The sequence below is a fragment of the Periophthalmus magnuspinnatus genome, chromosome 20, assembly GCF_009829125.3.
Source record: "Periophthalmus magnuspinnatus isolate fPerMag1 chromosome 20, fPerMag1.2.pri, whole genome shotgun sequence".
Lineage (NCBI taxonomy): Eukaryota > Metazoa > Chordata > Actinopteri > Gobiiformes > Gobiidae > Periophthalmus > Periophthalmus magnuspinnatus.
Genome location: NC_047145.1, coordinates 24,052,202 through 24,071,539, shown reverse-complemented (window position 1 = coordinate 24,071,539; position 19,338 = coordinate 24,052,202). Strand labels below are relative to the sequence as shown.

General features: G+C 45.0%; 1 protein-coding gene across 3 annotated transcripts in view; it reads right to left on the bottom strand.

The window, feature by feature from the left end:
• Positions 1 to 301: 301 nt before the first annotated feature.
• rreb1a (ras responsive element binding protein 1a) overlaps positions 302 to 19,338 on the bottom strand; it is a 40,319-nt gene continuing 21,282 nt past the window's right edge. For all 3 annotated transcript variants that reach the window (XM_055230172.1, XM_033985621.2, XM_055230171.1), the window contains 14 exons: positions 18,038 to 18,176; positions 17,658 to 17,803; positions 15,944 to 16,133; positions 15,430 to 15,732; positions 14,913 to 15,192; positions 14,123 to 14,775; positions 13,159 to 14,036; positions 12,844 to 13,025; positions 12,451 to 12,606; positions 7,044 to 7,202; positions 6,742 to 6,885; positions 5,926 to 6,032; positions 4,933 to 5,578; positions 302 to 4,137 (listed from right to left, as the gene is read on the bottom strand). In XM_055230172.1, coding sequence (XP_055086147.1) covers positions 3,473 to 4,137; positions 4,933 to 5,578; positions 5,926 to 6,032; positions 6,742 to 6,885; positions 7,044 to 7,202; positions 12,451 to 12,606; positions 12,844 to 13,025; positions 13,159 to 14,036; positions 14,123 to 14,775; positions 14,913 to 15,192; positions 15,430 to 15,732; positions 15,944 to 16,133; positions 17,658 to 17,803; positions 18,038 to 18,176 — 4,648 coding nt within the window. In that variant the 3' untranslated portion in view covers positions 302 to 3,472. The remainder of the gene's footprint in view (positions 4,138 to 4,932; positions 5,579 to 5,925; positions 6,033 to 6,741; positions 6,886 to 7,043; positions 7,203 to 12,450; positions 12,607 to 12,843; positions 13,026 to 13,158; positions 14,037 to 14,122; positions 14,776 to 14,912; positions 15,193 to 15,429; positions 15,733 to 15,943; positions 16,134 to 17,657; positions 17,804 to 18,037; positions 18,177 to 19,338) is intronic.

Genomic DNA, 19,338 nt, shown 5'->3' with positions numbered 1-19,338 from the left:
TAACAAAGAGAACTTAATAAAGCATGTCATGTAAGAGCCCGGGTCTCAGGAGGTTAAAACAGTGTGACGCACGCGGATCATTGTTTCATCCTTACATACAGTATTTCTGGAGTTTTTTTGGTAATGATGAATATAATTAAAGAATACTTGATCTAACTGGTTCTCAAGGTGCAGCTCAGGACAGGCTGAGCCGCTTTGTTTTGCGCTACATGCAGTTTGTGTCTGTTTTTTTTTTTTTGAAGTGACTGGTTTAGACAAAACATTTCACAAAATAAAAACATTTAAAAAATAAAATCATGACTCTGTTCCTTGATATGATTTTATTGCCGTCATAGATACAGAACAATCTGGAACACTGACAGGAAAATTCTGGAACAAATCAGGAAAAATCTAAATCAGTTTGAGACCTGCGTTAATGCTCTGAACCATATCACCTTAAATCCACCTTAAATCACAGTCAAGTGCTCATGTAGTGACAGTCCACCTTAAATCCATGTGTAGTTTATGATCAATGATTCTGAACCCTGAGAGCGAGTATAGATTTAAATCATAGATATACGAGGAGGAAAAAGACTTATTAAAGAAATTAGGGAAAAAAAAACATGCAAAAACAAAACAAAAACAAAAAAATAACAACTACACTCTAAACGCACTCTTGAACTGCACACGCTGCGATTCACAGTTTTTACAGAGGAACTTAAACGCACCACGACCCAATTAAAGCTTCAGAAATCAGTAAAACATGGCTTTTCACGATTCACACAAACACAAGACCAATAAATTATAAGTAAAAACAGTTTAACCAGGAACACTAAAGCTAACGGCTAATATGCTAACGGCTAATATACTAACATGCTAATGAGGACCGGTACTGGTTTAAAGAGGAGGAAAAAGGAGTTTGTGAACATTTTATCTGATACACTTTGAACACAGGAGACATTTTCAAACTAAGATATGTTTGTTAAAGAAATTACAAACAAATTTTCAACCGTTTCAAACCATTTTTAAAATTTTATAGAATATTTATTAAGCTTTAAACCTAAAGCTGAAGTATGGCTTTAACGTTCCAATTCTCCATGGAGTCAGACAGCTGCGAGGAATGTTGCACAGTGTCTCTTTAAAGATTTAAGCTAAAAGATTCAATGCAAATTTAACAGTATTTTGTCTTTAGGTTGTTCTAAATAAGCTCTTCCTTAAATGGTTTGTGTAGTAGTAGTAGTAGTAGTAGTAATAATAGCAGTCGTAGTCATCGTCCTAGTCGTATTAGAATTAGTAGCAGTAAAGTTGCAGTAGTAGTACTTTTATTTTCTATATAAATTAACCTCAAACCATTTGATGTTTAAAAATATTTGACATAAATATCAAAGTGATTTTTTTGCACAAACTAAACCCTTTTCCTCCCCAAGCATTTCAGATAGTTTAGAAAAGTTACAAGTTTAGTTTAGCCCTCTTGGATTCACTCTAAGGTTAAAGTTTAATGTTTGTAAAATGTGATTGTCATAAACGCCAAAAAAAAAAAAAAAAAAATTTGTGTTAGAGACAGAAATACAATGAGAATGATGTAAAACAGAATGAGACTGATGTAGAAGTATAAAGAGAAGGATTGAGCTGGTTTATGTGCTTCAATACTGAGGATGCAGACGCGACACAGACGCGACGCAGACGCGACATGTGAGGATTTGGCCGTTTGTAAAGACACAGATACAGATGTGTGCAAGTTTCATTTAAGGTTTGTTAAATTGTCAAAACTTTTAAAAACATTTTGGAAGCTCTCATTTCAACTGGAATTAATTATCTTTAGGTTTAATATGGCAAAATCCTTATAATAAATACTGCCCTATGGTAAAACCAGGACTAAACCAGAACTAAACCAGGTTTAAGTCATGACTAAACCTGCTCTTAATCTAAAATGGACCAAAATGGGTCAAAATGAGGTCTAAACCAAGACTGAACCAGGACTAAACCAGGACTAAACCAGGACTAAACACAGTCCAAACCTAAAGCAGGTCTAAACCGGGACAGAACTAGGACTACGTCTAAATCAGGCCTTTATTAGAACTGAACCAGGACTAAACCCGGTCTCATTGATATTAATACTTATTTTAATGATTTTTGATGATTTAACAAACCCAAACTTCACTTTTTGCTGGTGAATACAGAAATTAGACCTTTTTCATCATAAGGCATCATATAGAAGAGGAAAGCCCTTAAGTTTGAACTGAGTAGAAAAATATGATTAATACAAATGTTAGCTCTGTTAGCGCTGTTAGCTCCTTGGCAAATGGCTAGCATGTTAGCTTAGCCTCGAGCAGGAAGACGAAGGATTTTAAAGCTGAGGTAAACACTAAAATATGTTATGGTTAGGTTTGAAGTGAACACTTAGAAACGCTCTGTGCACACGCATTTGTTCGCTTTAAAATTGGTTAAACTAAATCATTTCCACCACCAAGAATATCACACAAAATTAAAATAAAATAGATTCTACGAGCGTCAAACCTGTACAAAATCAGCTCAGAATGATTGGAAAAAAAGAAGGACAAATCCACAAAATTATAGAGATTTTTCAGTTTGTTTTGGAGTTCGTTTTTAAAGTTTTTTCAAGTTCGAGTTTATTTCCAAAACCAGCAAAAAAAAGCAGCGTTCTCGACCAAAATATCCCAAAAGTCTGACATTTCCACTGCGATTTCCAGTTATAGAAGTCCTTGTGCTGGTGAAGAAACACTCTGTTGATTTAAATAGAATTACTCCAAGTTTCTGTTGAAATATTGATCAAAAATTCTCCAAAAAAATATTCTAGAACAAGAATTATTTAAATCATTTATTGCTGAAAATTCTGAGATTCCCGACACAAAAATAATGATAAAAGCTATAAAAATGCTGCTTCGCTGTAGTAGTTAAGGCACTTCAAGAAACGAGTCCAAAATGTCAAATCGGAGACGCTTTTTCGCAGAGTTCGTTGGATCAGTTTGGCACCGAAAACCTCCGTCACTACTCCCTTTAAAATGACAGGAAGAGGTTTTGTGATTAATATGTATTATTTCATTAGCAGAAAATAAACACCAACTTTTTACCATAGTGCTTTACTTATGGTTGTTCCAAAAAGACCTCGCTGACAATTTTGAATTTTGTTTTGGATATTTCATTAAGTTAGTGTCAAAATAGCACCACTTTTTTTTTTTACATAAACGCAAAAGTGCAAAGTGGTTTTTCATTTGGTCGTTTCTTTGACTCATGTCATTGTTTAAATCATAGGTCTTACAGGCAAAAGGGGTTACATTTTGCATAACAATGTTAAATTTCATATTTCAAATCAGAAATATGGTTTGGTAAATTCAAAAATCTAAAATGACTAATCTAACCTGCTAAATGCACAAACTCAGATTTCGTTTAATTCGGCTTTGGTTTTCTTTAGGTCCATTTCGTTTTAGAATCTTAAACATTTTTCAGATTCTAAAAGGAGTAGTGAGTGAGTTCAATGGCCCCCCTCTGAAGGCTCCAGAAGGGGGGTCTCCTCTGGCTGAACGTGCCCAGCCTCAGAGCTCTCTGCCTGGGCACCGTCGGCTGTGCTGCCCCCGGTATCTGGAGCACACTCTGGAGCTCCTGTGGGTACTTCTCCACGGCAGTTTTCTTCTTTCTGCTCATTCTGGGACTCTGTGTTGTCCTCAGCAGATTCTTTTGTGTTTGGGATATCAGCTCCATTTTCCAAACTTTTTTCAGAGTTTTCCAAAGTTTTATCAACATTTTCGGATGTTTTTTCCATAATTTCTGGAGCAGATTTCTCCTCAGAATCCTGCTCTCTGTCTGCGGTCTCTTCCTCTGCGTCCTCCTTGGCTTCTCCTTCGTTCTCTGTGGGCATGTATGTGGTTGGGGGCGTGCACATTGACTGTGGGGACGTGGCCAGGGGTGTGCATGAGTTTCCCTCCTCACTGATTTCCTCAGCAGATCTGGGTTCCTCATTGGGTTCCTCGTTGGGTTCTTCGGGGTTCTCCCGATTGGTTCCTGGTTCCTCGCTGGGTTCCTCACTGGGCTCCATCTCGTCGCTGGTTCTGGGCTTCAGGTGAATCCTCTGGTGTCGGACCAGACTGTGCTTCAGAGTAAAGGTCCTTTCACAGGTGGAGCACTGATATGGACGTTCTCCTGAGGAACACAGCAGCCATAAGAAACAGTAACCATAAACAGGTCAACAAATCTACAAATGTAACAGTTAAACAAACTCCACCACAGAATAATTCACTGTCTCAAAGCTAATGCAAACTTTTTATAAAAGCAAAAAATATAAAATAAATAACCCATTATAAGACAGAAGTGTCCTTTGGTGTGTAAAGTGTTTAACACTGTCCACTGAGCGGTCAGGATTTATTCATTTTAGCATGACACTGCAAAAAGCTCAAAGAGATACAATTGGACAGGAAGTAGTGACGCTAATACTGAGGTTTACATGGTGCCGTTGTGCACAGGGCCAATGGAACAATCACTGTTCCATTGGCCCATTTACTTCTGGAGGCCACCCCTGGCTCCAGAATTAAATTTCCCATTCATTTTTCTCATAGACTTTTTAAATTTGCTCTTTTGGACTTAAAACATCCGCATTATGGATAATGGTCAGCACATAGCTGGTTAGCATATAGCTGGTTATACTCCGCGATGCCTTTGAACTCGTAATATTTATTATCAAAATGTTTATGGGAAAATTTTATGAATTGACTTCTGGAACTGGAGCAGACCTCGAAGTGGGCAGGACTGTTGAGTCAGTTTGCAGAGATATTAACCATAAACAAGGTCAACAGATCTGTAATCTTACAGTAGCAAATTCCACCTGAGTATTCTCACCTGCAGAGTTTACATTAGCACCTGTGCCTGGTTCACCTTCATAATTGTAAAATCTCACACACACACACTGATATATTTATATAGATACACATATTGTAGTACCTGTGTGTGACCTCATGTGCCGGGTCAGGTCCTGTAGACTCCAGAATTTTTTTCCACACACATTGCAGATCTTTTTGCGTTTGTCAATTCGACTGTTGGCTCCTCCCTGGCCCCGCCCCTGGCCCCGCCCCTCATCACTCTTCGGCTCTGAGCTGCTCTCGTCATCACTCCGCCCCTCTCCTCTCTCTCTCTCCTCAAACTCTGAGTCAGCGCTCTCTAACTCGCTCTCCCCCCTTTCCTCTCTCTCCTCCTCTCTCTCCTCTGAGGCGCTGTCGGACATCTTCTCCTCCTCCTCTCCTCTCTCCTCCTCCTCCTCCTCTGTCCTTTCCTCCACCTGCCTTTCCTCAGTCACACTCGCCTGTTCTTCGTTGGTGTGTGCTTTCTCATGGCGAGTTAAAGTTGTGCTGTAGCGGAAACTCTTGTGGCAGACACGGCAGACATGTTTGAACTCGAGTTTAGATGAGCCTGTGTCAGAGTTAGCACTGTTAGCATTGTTAGCACCATTAGCGGAGTTAGCAGGGGGCTGTTGTTCGTTCTGCGAGGGGCCACTGGGGGCAGCACTGAGCTTAAAATCGATGAGTTTACGTCCGAAGTTTAGGTCCAGACTTTTGTTGCTGTGGTTGTCGTCGTCATCAGTGCTCTCCATCTGAAAAAAACACCAGAGGACATGTTTAGAATGAGGTATAATACAACTAGAGACGTCATTTGCTGTGGCAATTGAGGCGGCCATGTTGTAAAAGCAGCATAATTCTCATTGAAAATAATGTAAAAACGGCCAGAAAATGAATAGATTCAGGTGTTTAAATGGCTGTATATAATTGGACTATTTGTTCATGTTCTACCAAGTATTTAGGAGAAAATTGTAATTTTTGCCTGTTTGAGCAAAACATTACAGTGACATGGTCACTGGAGCTGGGTGTCTATTACTGTAGATTGCCATGGTGATGATCTCTAGTGGTGTACTGATACTAGAGGAATGACACATCCTGGTACCTTTGTGCCACTGTTCTGTCTGTCCGTGCTTCTGCTCTCTAGCACTTCCTGTGGTGGTGTTGATGGCTCACTCTGATTGGCTGAGACCTGCTCTGGCGAAGCTCCGTCTGAAAAACACAAAAACATGTCGAGATTTGATCACAGAGCTCAGACTGACGGAACTCAAAACCTCAAAACCTTCTTACACTGTGTTCAGACCACAGACTGTACAAAGAACTAGACTAAGCTTAGAGCTTGGTTGCAACCAAATGAAGCTCACTGAGACTAGCAGTTACAGCGAGCGGGAAACCCAAGAGCCAATCAGGAGCAAGGTGGTTGAAGATACACGCCCTCTCCTGCTCACAATGAACTCAATTGTCAATTAACTCTAGCGGGAACGATCTCGGGGAAAGAGGGCGCCTGATTGGCCTGTTACTAATATTCATATTTTGATTTAGGAAAAAAAAGCAAAAAAAACCCAGGATCATGTTGAGTGGGTTAATACAACCATTTTAAGACCAAAATGACGAGTCTGACAGCAGCAGTTACGGAGAGAGAGGTGACGTTTTTTCAATAGAAAGTGAACTGGAGTCGATTGAGCTGGAAGCGCACCCATGCTCACTTCCTGTTTGGAATGAGGCAGTTAGTATGTCCATTTATACATACAGTCTATAGTATGGAATCAGATTGTATGGGGGACACATCCAAAACTGTGTTAATGTTTTTCCAAGTGTCAAATGCAGAGGCTCCACGTAGAGGTGCTCGACATGATTTGACATCGTGTTTTGAACGTAGTATTAGAATCTTGCATAGTTTTAAAATCACTTCCTGTTTTACCTTGATTGGGGTTGTGCACGGGGTTTACTGCAGCAGGCTCCTCCCCTTGAGGCTCTGGTTGGACAGGAGGGGTGTTGAGGGTGGGGTTTGTATCTGGTTTTGGGTCAGATTCAGGAAGAACCGGCTCCGCTTCAGACTGAGACTCTAAATGAGAGGAAAATCTGTTTCAATGCTAGCTCGGTCCTGGCTCAGGCCCATTAGAGTTCTGTTTTAGACTCATAGTCCAGTTTCAGTCTTGGTCTAGTCCTGGCCCAGTCCTGGTCTAGCCCCATTATAGTCCAGTTCCGGTCCTGGTATAGTACCTGCGCTCTCATGTGAGCCCTCCTCCTCCTTCTTCACCAGGGCTCCATTCCGCCTTAGTGCACGGTTCGTAACTCCATGTTTGCGCAGTAGGTGGCGCTCACAGTTGGACTTGGTGGAGAAGAAGGCATCGCATTTTGGGCACGGGAACGGCTTCTGACCTGGAGGTTCAACAAACAGAAAATACAGAAAATACACTGACAAGAGTGTTTCTCAAACTGAGGTACATGCACCACTAGTATTACCATAGAATTTTTTAAAGAAGTGAATTTGGGAGTGTGACATATTGTTAAGCTCCAGTCAAATGAAACTCATTGAGGCTAGCAGTTAAAGAGGTGAATCTGGAGCAGAGTTCCATATTTGGACTTCCAACCAGTATCACACCAGTATGAGTTGTATATCTAGTGTCTCTCTCCTGAAATTGTTAATCCACGAATCCTTACAATTTTAAAAGCAGTTTCTAACATCTACACTAGTGCCTGAATACTTCGCTAAACCACCGAAGTTTCATTCAGCACCTATTGCTCCATACTTCGTGGATTAAGCCCCTCTATCTCTCGGTTCAGCCTGAACTAGCCTAGCCGACTAGCATCATGGCTAAACCTTCCTCCTCTTCTCTCGCTCTTCCCTGCCCTGGTTGCCATATGTGGAGTGATGACCCTGGTTTATTTGACGATGATAGGGACAGCTGCGTTAAGTGTAGTGTAGTGGCAGTCCTGCAGGCCAGGGTCTCAGAGTTAGAAACGTGGATCCGCTCATTGGAGGCTCTGACCCCGAGTTACAGTCAGGTAGCAGCAGAAGGGACCGCGGACCGCAGTAGCTTTAGCGTAGCTAGCAAGACTAGCCCCCCAGCGCAACCCGTGCAGCCGGGATCAGACCAGGACAGGTTTGTGACAGTTAGAAGAAAGCGTAGGACAGGCCAGGGACACAGGGCTGAGAATAGGACTGTAGCAGACCAGGGACACAGGGTTGAGAGTAGAGAGCTCCCCGTCCAGAACAGGTTTGCTCCCCTGAGCTGGACCCGGGACACTTCAGTCATAGGGAGCTCCATAGTCAGGGACGTGGAACTGCCTGCAGCTTCCACGCGGTGTTACCCTGGAGCCAGACTGGGTGACATCGAGGGGAATCTTAGGCTTTTAAAGAAAAGTAAGAATAGGTGCCGCCGGATCGTTATACACGCGGGGGGTAACAATACTCGGCGCGGTCAGTCAGAGGTGGTTAAGTTACAGATAGCTGCAGTCTGAATTGGCTAAGTCGATGTCGGAGTCCGTGTACTTCTCTGGCCCCCTCCCAACCTACACCAATTGTGAAATGTACAGCCGCTTTTCAGCAGTCAACCAGTGGTTGACCAATTGGTGCCCGCAGAATGGTGTCGTCTTCATAGATAATTGGAGGGCATTTGAGGGGAAGCCTAGGCTTATACGTAGAGATGGCATCCATCCCACGCAGGCTGGCTCCGCCCTGTTAGCTCAGAATATGATTGCTAGTCTAGATTGACCAGGTAAGACTAGCACGCAGAATAGCTCAGGGAAGCACAGTTATAGTGACGTTAGGGAGCAGTTTAGACCAGTGAGGCACAGCTCAGTCAGAGGGAACAGCTCCAAACAGACAGAGACTGTGTGTGCCCCACGTACAACGGCTCCATGGTACACGTTACAGCTCAGGACACTCAAACAACATGTAAGACGCACAGAGAAGCTTTGGCGCCGCTTGCGCTCTGAGCAGTCTCTGAAGGCATGGAAGCTCTGCCTGCTCACTTATAAGGCTGCTCTGCGGAAAGCCCGAACCAGATACTATTCAAATCTAATAGAAGTAAACAAAAATAACCCCAGATTTCTGTTCAGCACTGTAGCCAGGCTGACAAACTCCCACACTGCTAATGAGTCTCTTATCCCCTCGAACATTAGTTGTGATGACTTTCTTCAATTCTTTGATTACAAAATTACAACCATTAGAGACAAAATCAACAAAGCTACTCCAAAAATCAGTTCTGAGCTAATCCAGTCTGTAATACCAATATCCCACATAGATCCTCTAATATTAGATACATTTACTCCTGTTGATGAGGTGGAGATTACCTCAGCCATCATGTCGTCCAAACCATCAACCTGTTTGCTCGACCCTATTCCAATCAGACTCCTCAAAGAAGCCCTCCCCCTAATAATAGATTCCATCCATAACATAATAAATATGTCGTTAGGAAATGGCTACGTTCCTCAGTCCTTTAAGTATGCTGTGATTAAACCCCTTTTGAAAAAAACCTAACCTAAATCCTGATGAACTAGCCAACTACAGACCTATCTCTAATCTTCCCTTCCTCTCAAAAATTCTAGAACGAGTGGTGGTGAAACAGCTCTGCCGCCACCTGAAGGACAATAATATATTTGAAAATTTTCAATCTGGATTCAGAGCTCACCACACCACAGAGACCGCACTGCTTAAAGTAACAAATGACTTACTACTAGCTGCTGATAACGGGCTGGCTTCAGTCCTGGTCCTACTGGACCTCAGTGCAGCGTTTGACACCATTGATCACAACATTCTACTGCATAAGTTAGAATGTGACACTGGAATCAGAGGGACCGCCCTCAAATGGTTTAAATCCTATCCATCAGATAGGTACCAGTTTGTTTGTATAAATAGAGCACCTCTCCCTGTTCTAAAGTAGCCTGTGGTGTTCCTCAAGGATCTGTGCTTGGTCCAATCCTATTTACTCTTTATATGTTGCCATTGGGTAGCATTATCAGAAAACATGGCATTAATTTTCACTGCTATGCTGATGACACTCAGCTGTACTTATCAATGAAACCAAATCAGACTGATCAAATAGATAAACTCAGTGCCTGTGTGAAGGACATCAAAACCTGGATGACCTTGAATTACCTGCTCTTAAATCCTGAAAAAACAGAGGTCATTGTCGTTGGTCCCAAAGGTCAAAGAGATTCTCTGTCGGACCAGATAATCTCACTCGACAATGTGAGTATAGCTTCTGGCCCTACTGTAAAAAAATCTTGGAGTCCTATTTGATCAAAATCTCTCATTCACAGCCCATATAAACCTAGCTTGTAAAACCGCATAGTTTCACCTGCGAAATATAACTAAAATTAGAAATATTTTACCTAAAAACGATGCTGAAAAACTCATCCATGCATTTGTTACTTCCAGACTGTAATTCTCTGCTCGCCGCCTGCCCCAAAAGTACTATAAGGAGCCTCCAGTTGGTCCAAAATGCAGCGGCCAGAGTCCTAACAGGAACTAAAAGAAGAGACCGCATCAGTCCTGTACTAAAATATCTGCACTGGCTTCCTGTCGAGCTTAGAATCAAATTCAAAGTCCTCCTCCTGACATACAAAACCCTAAACGGTATGGCCCCATCCTATCTGCAAGATGCTATTGTCCCATACCAGCCAAACAGAGCACTCCGCTCTCAGAATGCAGGACTATTAGTGGTTCCTAGAGTGTCCAAAAGTACAGTGGGAGGGAGAGCATTCAGTTACCAAGCTCCTGTGCTATGGAATCAACTCCCTGCTGATGTTAAACAGGCCCCCACAGTCTCTGTATTTAAGACCAGGCTTAAAACCTTCCTCTTCAGTATAGCTTATGACCAGGTTACATAGTGAGGGAGTTAGGGACATTAAAACCCGGGATAAGACAGGCTGCAGTAGGAGATAACTAGCTGGGGGAAGTATGGCAACCTGAGTACTATCCTCTGCTTTGTCCTATTTTCTCATCAGCAATGCTATTCACATTTTGTCCCCTGTCCCACTCCCCCTGTGGAGTGTAACTCTTTCAGATGCCCCGATGACAGCTGGACCCTCTCCTCCTCCCCGCCTGGCCCTCCTCCACCCGCCTCCCTCTCCTCCTCGCCCGGCTCTCCTTCTCCTCGCCTGGCCGATTTTTCTTGTCTTGTCTGATTTTTCCTGCTGTTTGATTATCCTGTTTGTTTTTGTGTGTAGGCAACACGGTGGCTGAGTGGCAACACTCATGCCTCACAGCAAGAAGGTTTGGTTCGATCCCCGGGTCGCCCAGGCCTTTCTGTGTGGAGTTTTGCATGTTTCTCCCGTGTCTGGATGGGTTTCCTCCGGGTACTCCGGTTTCCCCCATCAACCAAAACATGAACGCCCTTCGAGACAACTGTTGTTGTGATTTTGGGCGTTACAAAAATAAAATGAATTGAATCACAGCAAGCAAAGAGCCACTCAGGAGCAAGGGTAGATAGGAAAATGGTTGTATTTACATGCTCTACATCATACTGGGGTTTTAAGGTCAGAATGACAAGCCTGACAGCAGCATTTACAAAAAGGCAACTGGTTTTCAATAGAAAGTGAATTGGAGCCAGAGTTGATGGAGGGTCCAAGTATGTTGCGGCCATTTGACCAAAATCAGAAAATGTCCATTTCCCATTATTTTAATTTGATTTTAAGCCAAAATTATATTTGCTTTTGCCATGTTTTCCTCATGGAGTGGCCCTCAAAGCCCCTTGGCAAGTGCTCAGAGAAGCTCATCACTTTCCAGACCCGGTGACTGGGTCTAGAAAGTGATGAGCAGGGGCAGGCCGAGATTGTGAATATGCTGTGTGCAGTCCCCTTGAGACCGAGCAGAGGCTGATCAGTACTCATCGACTGAGGTTGTTGAGAGAAAGGATCAAAAGTGTACACCACATGCTTGTTACCAAATCCCTGTGAGCTCCTCTTGTGTATGCTTGCCTATGTCCTACTGTCGTGTTGGACAGGAGCACTTGCGCACAACTCCAAAACTTGAACTCATAAACTTGTGAAGGTTGTAATAAAAACAAATATCCAAACAAATCCCATTGTGACAATGACGTAGCGGCATTAGCCAGCAGATTCAGTCCAGGGAATCCGGCCTCTCTCTGTTTGGAGTTGGCCAGTGTAGCCGATGAGGGCACTCTCTGGCCCTACTGTCAGAGAGGGAGTGCAGCGTTTGGTCTAGCGGTGATCCCCATTCTGATTCTGCCTGCTCTGTTTCAGGAGTAACAGGGCTGCAGAAAGACAGCGGATCCACAATCTCACACTGCCCAGATCCCCACACCCACACCAGTGGCTTTGCCTCGGTGCAGCACCTGATGCCTAGGCCCATGCACTTCACTGGGCACTTGGGAGCAGGGAAACATGGGCAAAAGCAAATACCCAATTTCCAAACAACTTCACCACAGGGACTCGCTATTTATTTTGGGTTTAAAACCAAAACAAATAACGTATTCTTTTCCAATTTTCTATTTTGTCTTGAGATTTTCCATTTCAAAACAAGAATCAAATGGCCATGACGTACACGGATCATGAAGCTGGAAACATGCCCATGCTCACTTCCCATTTGGTACATGGCTGCTAGCACAAGAAATGGTAGTAGAAGTAGTGGTAGAAGTGGTAGTAGTAGTAGTAGTAGTACCTGTATGAGTGAGCATGTGTCTCTGGAGGGAGGAGGCCCAGGGGAACACGCGGGGGCAGAAAGGGCAGGTCATTTTCTGGGCAGAGTTTGAGTAGGCGTTCTTTTTTCCTTTTGGAGCTTTGGGCTCTTCTTTAGGCTCTGACACTACAGTGTCCTCTGCAGGAGACACAGGGCATTACACCACAGGACAGGGACAGTCCAGAGCCAGTGACAAGTTCAGAAACATGAATGAAAATAACATGGATACTCTCAAAATGATCAGAGGAATGTATCTGTATAATTTAAAGATATCAGTTTGGAACACTTTGTGTACAAAGACGACTGTGACTCTCTACACTGTTTCGGTTGCCAGGTCTGTGTAGTATGTCTCCTTGTGTGTTGCCAGATTAGTACCTCTCTTTGCCCCGCTCTGGGCACTCTGTGTCCCCTGGGTGCTCTGTGCGCTCTGCAGATAGGGGCTAAACTTGTTAGCGTCTGTTGTAGCTAACATTTTCTCGACACTGGCGAATTCTCCGCTGGACTCCAGGTCGAGTGCCGCGGGGCCTTTAGGGGCAGGTTTCTTCCGAGGGCGCTTCCTGAAACAAACACGGGGTTTGGAGCCTGAACTGTACCTTTCAGATTACCGTATTACCATCTTAAATATGGCATATTACCTTCCTGATTGTGTTTTATTGTATCTTATTATTAAAACAAGTGTGAGAAACTCACCTGGCTGGATCCTCATCCTCTTGAGTTGCCTCTCTTTCTGGCTCCGCCCTCACCTCTGCACTTGCTACTTTAGCCACACCCCCTGGTGCTGCCGTTACTGTGCCAACTGCTTCCCGCCGCAGTAGGTCGGTCGCTGTGGAAACAGAGCTGATGATCTGAGCAATGGAGGCAAGTGGCGGCAGCTCGGACGCGGAGGTGGATGAAGGCTTCGGCAGCAGTGGCTTAAGACGCGCTGCCCGCAGGCAGGAAGGGGCGGGGCCTGCAGGGGAAGGGGCAGGGCCTGAGGGGGAGGGGGCAGGGCCTGAGGAGGACAGGAAGCAGGCCAGGACATTGGTGGCCATTTTGTCCTCTCTGCCGTCCATAGTCTTCTCCTGTTTAACATCAGGCTCGCGGCGCTGGCGTTTGCTCGGCACAGACAGGTCAATGGGCTCATCGCTGGCCCCACCTCCCTCAGAGAGCTCTATCTTCACGCCGCAGGCCGTGGAGCGAGACGCTTTGGCTGAAAAGTCCAGGGGCTGGTCTGATTCTGAGGGATAACCCGCCTCCAACTTCACGCTCTGGAGACCGTTCACTGCTCGGCTCTGGTTGGTGATGTTAGAATTAGCATTAGCATTAACAGTGATGTTAGCAACGGCAGCATTAGCACTGAGGTTAGCCGGGGGCAGAGTCTGGATGTGCTCCTCGATTTCTCTCTCCTGCACCTCGGGGTGCTGCTTGAGCAGGTGGTGAATACAGTTCCGTTTGGCGAGAAACGCTGCGCCACAGCGTCGGCACTCAAAAGGCTTCCTCTGGCAGCCATTGTGCGTGCGCAGGTGGATCTGTAACGCACGGTACGACTTTAAATCCTCCCCACAGAAGCGGCACAGTGTCTCAGCCTCCTGCAGGACAAAGGTATGAACAACAGACACCGGTCAGACACCAGAGAGATGCTAAAAACTAAAACTAAACAGATTAGAGTCCTCACCTCGGCCTGGGCCTTGGCGACAGTGGCTGCGGCAGCCGTGAGCGCAGCAGTGATGTTGTTGGTTGCTGTGGATGTCACATATTTGATGTTCTTCTCGATGTCCTTTCGGGAGGACTTGTTGTGTTTCTTGCGTAGGTGGCGCTCACAGTTAGCTTTGACGGTAAAGGGGTAGTGACAGACGCGGCACACGTACGGCCGCTCGCCGCTATGTGTGCGCAGGTGTCGGATCAGTGTGGCTTTGTCCGGAGCCACGTACTCACAGATGTTACACTGATGAGGCAGCACCCCAAGGTGCAGCACCCCGAGGTGCTGGCGCATGTGAGATTGCAGCAGAGCCGAGTACTGAAACGTCTGTGCACAGAAGCGACAGGGGAAGGGCCCAGTGGGCGGAGCTTTACGGCTCAGAGAGTCGTCTGGGGAGAGGGAGGTACTGTGAGGGGGGGACACAGAGGAGGGGGATAGGGAGGGAGACAGGGAGGGGGAGGGGGGGTCAGTCTGAGCAGAAAGACATTTAAAGAGAGGAGCAGGAGGAGGCAGAGACGGACTGATACAGCCCAGAGATGCAGGCTGAGGAGGGGGAGGGGTGGAGGCCAGACCACAGCGAGGGGCGGGAGGGGGGCGAGGCTTCAGAGGTGGCTTCTGTGACGATACACCTGAAGACAGAGAGACAAAGGGATGTTAACAACATCAATGAGGGAGACAGAGAGAGAAGAGTATGGTGAGGGACAGAGGAGAAAGGAAAGAGTAGAGACACTTGAAGAGGTTGTAAAATTAAGCTTTTAAATCTGACCTGTGGCTCCGCCCTTCAGGCTCAGAGCGATCTGATTGGGTGTTGCTGCTGCCACCTGCAGGATGTGCTGGAGACCTGCGAGGTCCATAAGGGGCGGAGCCTCTGAGCCTGTGGCCCCACCCTCAGACTGAAGCAGGAAGCCGGTCTGAAAAAGCGGCACGCCCAGAGCCAGCCCCAGAGACAGCGCCTCCGTGTGGACAGAGGAGGGGTCTACAGGAATGGTCTTTATGCTGTCAAGACGTGCCTGTACCAAGTCTGACTCCGAGGGGCCAACGGGGATCTGAGAGAGACACAAGAAACGTTTATATAGAAACTCTGCATTTTTATCTGGAATTGTCCATCTCTGCAGAACAAAAGGTAAAAGGTGTTAACTTGAAAATTACTACTTCATAACATCACGAGGTGGAACAGAGCATTTTCAGCTTTGGAGATGTACAACATTACAACATTATAACATGGCTTAAAGCTCACAAGAGAATATAGGTATAGTCCCATCTCTTGTGTTTTCAGGTCTGACCTTAGATGTTAGTTTGAGCCCCAGTGCTTCCAGAAAGCCCTCCTGCTCCTGGCTCTGGTCCTTGGTCTGGTCCTTGTCGATGGTCTGGTCCTGGTCTATGATCTGCTCCTGGTTCTGGTGGTTCTCCTTTTGGTTCTTGGAGGTTTTGGGTTCCTCTGATCTTGATTGGACGCTGGTGAGTTTGTGGGAGGAGCAGTCATGTAGGTCCAGAGCAGAGGAGAGAGGGAATGCTCGGTCGCACGAGTCACAGATGAAACGATGGAACTTGGAGATACAGCGACGCAGGTTTGTCTCACACCACACCTGAGAGAAGAGTAGACAGATGAGGCATAGAGAGAGGGAGAGAGAAAGGGGAAAGAGGGCAGAGGAGAGAGGAGAGAGAGACAAATATTATGAAAATGTATTTAACTTTTATGCAACCAGTTCATTATCATCTCTCTTGGTGACATCAGCTGACTCCACTGTCACCTCTGATTGGCCCTCCCTGTCCCTCCTCCCCTCTGATTGGCCATACCTGTGCAATGAGACTGAACTTGGCGCAGGAGAAATCGATAAAGGCGAGCTCGTTGAAGCCGGCAGGGATCGAGGGATTGTTTTGGATAAAGGGGCGGCCGTTCGGGTCCAGTGGGAGGAGCTTGTGCACCGCTGCGTTGTGCCTCAAGAGGCCACGATGAGTCCGGAACGTCAGACAGCACAAGTCACACCTGGAAAACAGAGGAAGAGTAAGACCAGGAGGAAGAGTGAGACCAGGTTCAGTCACCGGGACTGAACCGGGGACAGAACCGGGACTAGAACCAGGGCTAGAACCAGGGATTAAACCAGGACTGAACCGGGGACTAAACCGGAGACTAACAAGGATTGAAAAATTGTATTGTAAAGTAGGTGTGAGTGAATTTGTTACAGAGGAGGGGACAGAAGGATGATGTGGTGAGGTGCAGTTCCTCCATGTGTCCTCAGAGTGGTACTCTCCTCTTAAGCACAGAGCAGGTGGTTCAGAGCTAATCCAGGACTTTAGACTAACAGCCAATTCAGAGACAGATGGAGACACGTCCTTTAACACTATTAGACTGTAATTGTTACCATGGGATTAGGTTTGTATTTTATATTTTTATAAAAAATCTCTTAAAGTCAAATCCACAAATGTCTTTTTCCCTGATCATTTCCATCAGTGACGAGGTCCATTCTCTCGCTGTGTTTATCCAACCACAACATCTGCAGATTCACTAGAGACATTAGACCTGCCCCCAGCTCAGTCCAACACTACAGGGAGGGCATCTGACACACAGGGATATAGGAGGAGAGTGAGGACATTTTTCTTCTCTCCTCCATCCCCCTCTCCATCTCTCTCTTCTCTCCTCAGATCCTCTTAAGTCTCATTAAAGGATTTACAGCTAAATATTGTCCTCGCTCGTCCCATTCATCCTTTGCATCCCTCGCTCCTCTCCTCCTCCTCTCCTTCTCATCCCCTGTTCCTCTCCTCCCTCTCTCATCCTCTTTATACCGGAGAAGAAGCTGCCTCGCCTCTCCATAAATCTGATCTGTGACCGACCTGACCTGCTTGTGTCCATGGAGAGGGATTTTAAAGCAGACATACTGTGTTTGTGTGTCTCTATAGTTATAATCTTTGACACCTGTGGATCATTATGTTAGAATTTGCACATTTTAAAATCACTATTTCCATTTAAAACAAGTTAATAAAAGAAACAAGTCTGCTGACTACCGCTTTAGAAAACGGTGTAGCCCAATGGGAGCTGACGTTGGCGCAAACGTCATCACAACAAAGCGCCACATGCATGTCGTCGTATGGATAGCTGCACATCACATTAGTGAGCTGATTTTTATTTAATTTTTTTCATCCATTCCAAAATGACTACACCACGCTGCCGAATCCTACGTGTATCACCAATTAAGAAAATACAATTGGAGAACAAACTACGTACAGAGCAGTAGTCGTGTACCAGTGAGGGTGAAAAGAGGGGTTGTTCGAAATGGTGTGTCCATGTGTGTTTTGGTGTGTTTCTGTTGTGTTGTTAGCATGTTTTTTTTGCATGTTACTGTAGTGCAGTATCCAGATGTGTGTATATGTGTTTTTTGTATGTTCTTGTGCTTTTGTTCTGTTGTGTTCTTAGCCTGTTAGCTTTTCCGTACCTGAGTAGTGTGTGGGTTCGTGTCGATTTGTTTTTGTACCGTTTTGCTGTGTTATTAGCGTGTTTTTAGCTTGTATGTACCTTAGCGCAGTGTCCGGGTGTGTGTCCATGTGCGCGTCCAGCTCCAATCTGGACGTCAGGACTTTGAAGCAGATCGGGCAGGGCAGCTCTTCTTCTACTATTTTAGTGGGAGTCACAGAGTGTTCCACAGATGCCTCCTCCACCGTCTGCACAAACACGAGACAAGAAACACTCATAGTTGTTTTTATATTTGCTCATAGTTGTTTTTATATTTGCTTTTTATAATCTCTAATTTATGCAGAAGGATATGTGGAACACCAGTAAAATGCTATGTGACTTTAGTGGAATTCTTCACTCATCAGTAGTCCATCTCACACTAGGCTTGACACTGAAACTTTATCTCTCCTTCCTCCCTCCCTCCTCTCTTCTCGTGTCCTTACCTTCTTGTTAGGTGGCTCCTCTGTCTCCTCTCCTATCCTCTTCTTTACACTGGGGCGTCTCCTTTTGGAAGGGGAGGGAGAGGGGGGACTGATCAGTACCAGTCCACTCGCAGGGTCCTTCTCATGGATCTTCATATGTCTAAACAAAGACATGGAACAAATTATTACATTATCGCTAGGACTAAACCAGGGCTAATATGGAACTAAACCAGCACTAAATCATCGCTAAACCAGCAATAAAACAGAGTTAAACCAGAGCTAAACCAAGGCTAAACCAGGCCTAAAGGAGGACTAAACCAGGACTAAACTAGGGCTAAGCCAGGACCAAGTTGGAAGTAATAGTAATAATAGTTTATTGAATATTATATTACCATTATTACTACATCTACTACATGCAAAACTACTTAAAAATGTGTGCAGGCCTCATGTCTCTAATCTGCAGATGTCCCTATGTGTCAGATGCCCTCCCTGTAGTGTTGGACTGAGCTGGGGGCAGGTCTAATGTCTCTAGTGAATGTGCAGATGTTGTGGTTGGATAAACACAGCGAGAGAATGGACCTCGTCACTGATGGAAATGATCAGGGAAAAAGACATTTGTGGATTTGACTTTTTAACAAGTATATAAATAAAAATACCAGAGAATGTCACAGAATCCTGACTGCTCTGTCAGAGAGGGACACTACAAGCAGTAAAAGTAACAGAAGTAGTAATAGAACTGTGATGGCAGTAGTAGCAGTTGCAGTAGTAGTAGCTGTAGTTATAGCAGTAATATTGGTATTGTGATACTGTGATAAGAAGCAGGTCGTGAAGTGTATTTTTAGTTTGGAGGTGAAAGGTCAAACCCAAAACTGCCCTGGGGTCAGGTGACTGAGCCCCAGCCAATCAGGAGAGCGAACACACAGTGAATGGACCAATGAGAGTGTAGAACAGAGGCTGAGTCAGCACTGCCCACTCAAACAGCTGCTCTCACACCACACAGTACTGTTAGTGCTATACTTCAGTACTATAAAGTTACTGTGGAGAAATACATACATTTTTAATACTCCTTATTTTCACGTGAAAACATAAAATGACAGAACCTTTGTACTACATGTGTGAAACATCTCTGCTGCAAAACTCCAGGACACGCTCCACAGTAGTTTCTATAAATGTGTATTTATGTGACTGTATGTACGTCTCCTCCTGCAGTGTTCCTTTAAGACTCTGTGGTGATTCAACGTTAATGACACCGTCACATTAGTGCAAATTAGTCCTTTTATGGGCAAAGGAAACAGAGGAAGGATGAGCAGAGATCTGATTCG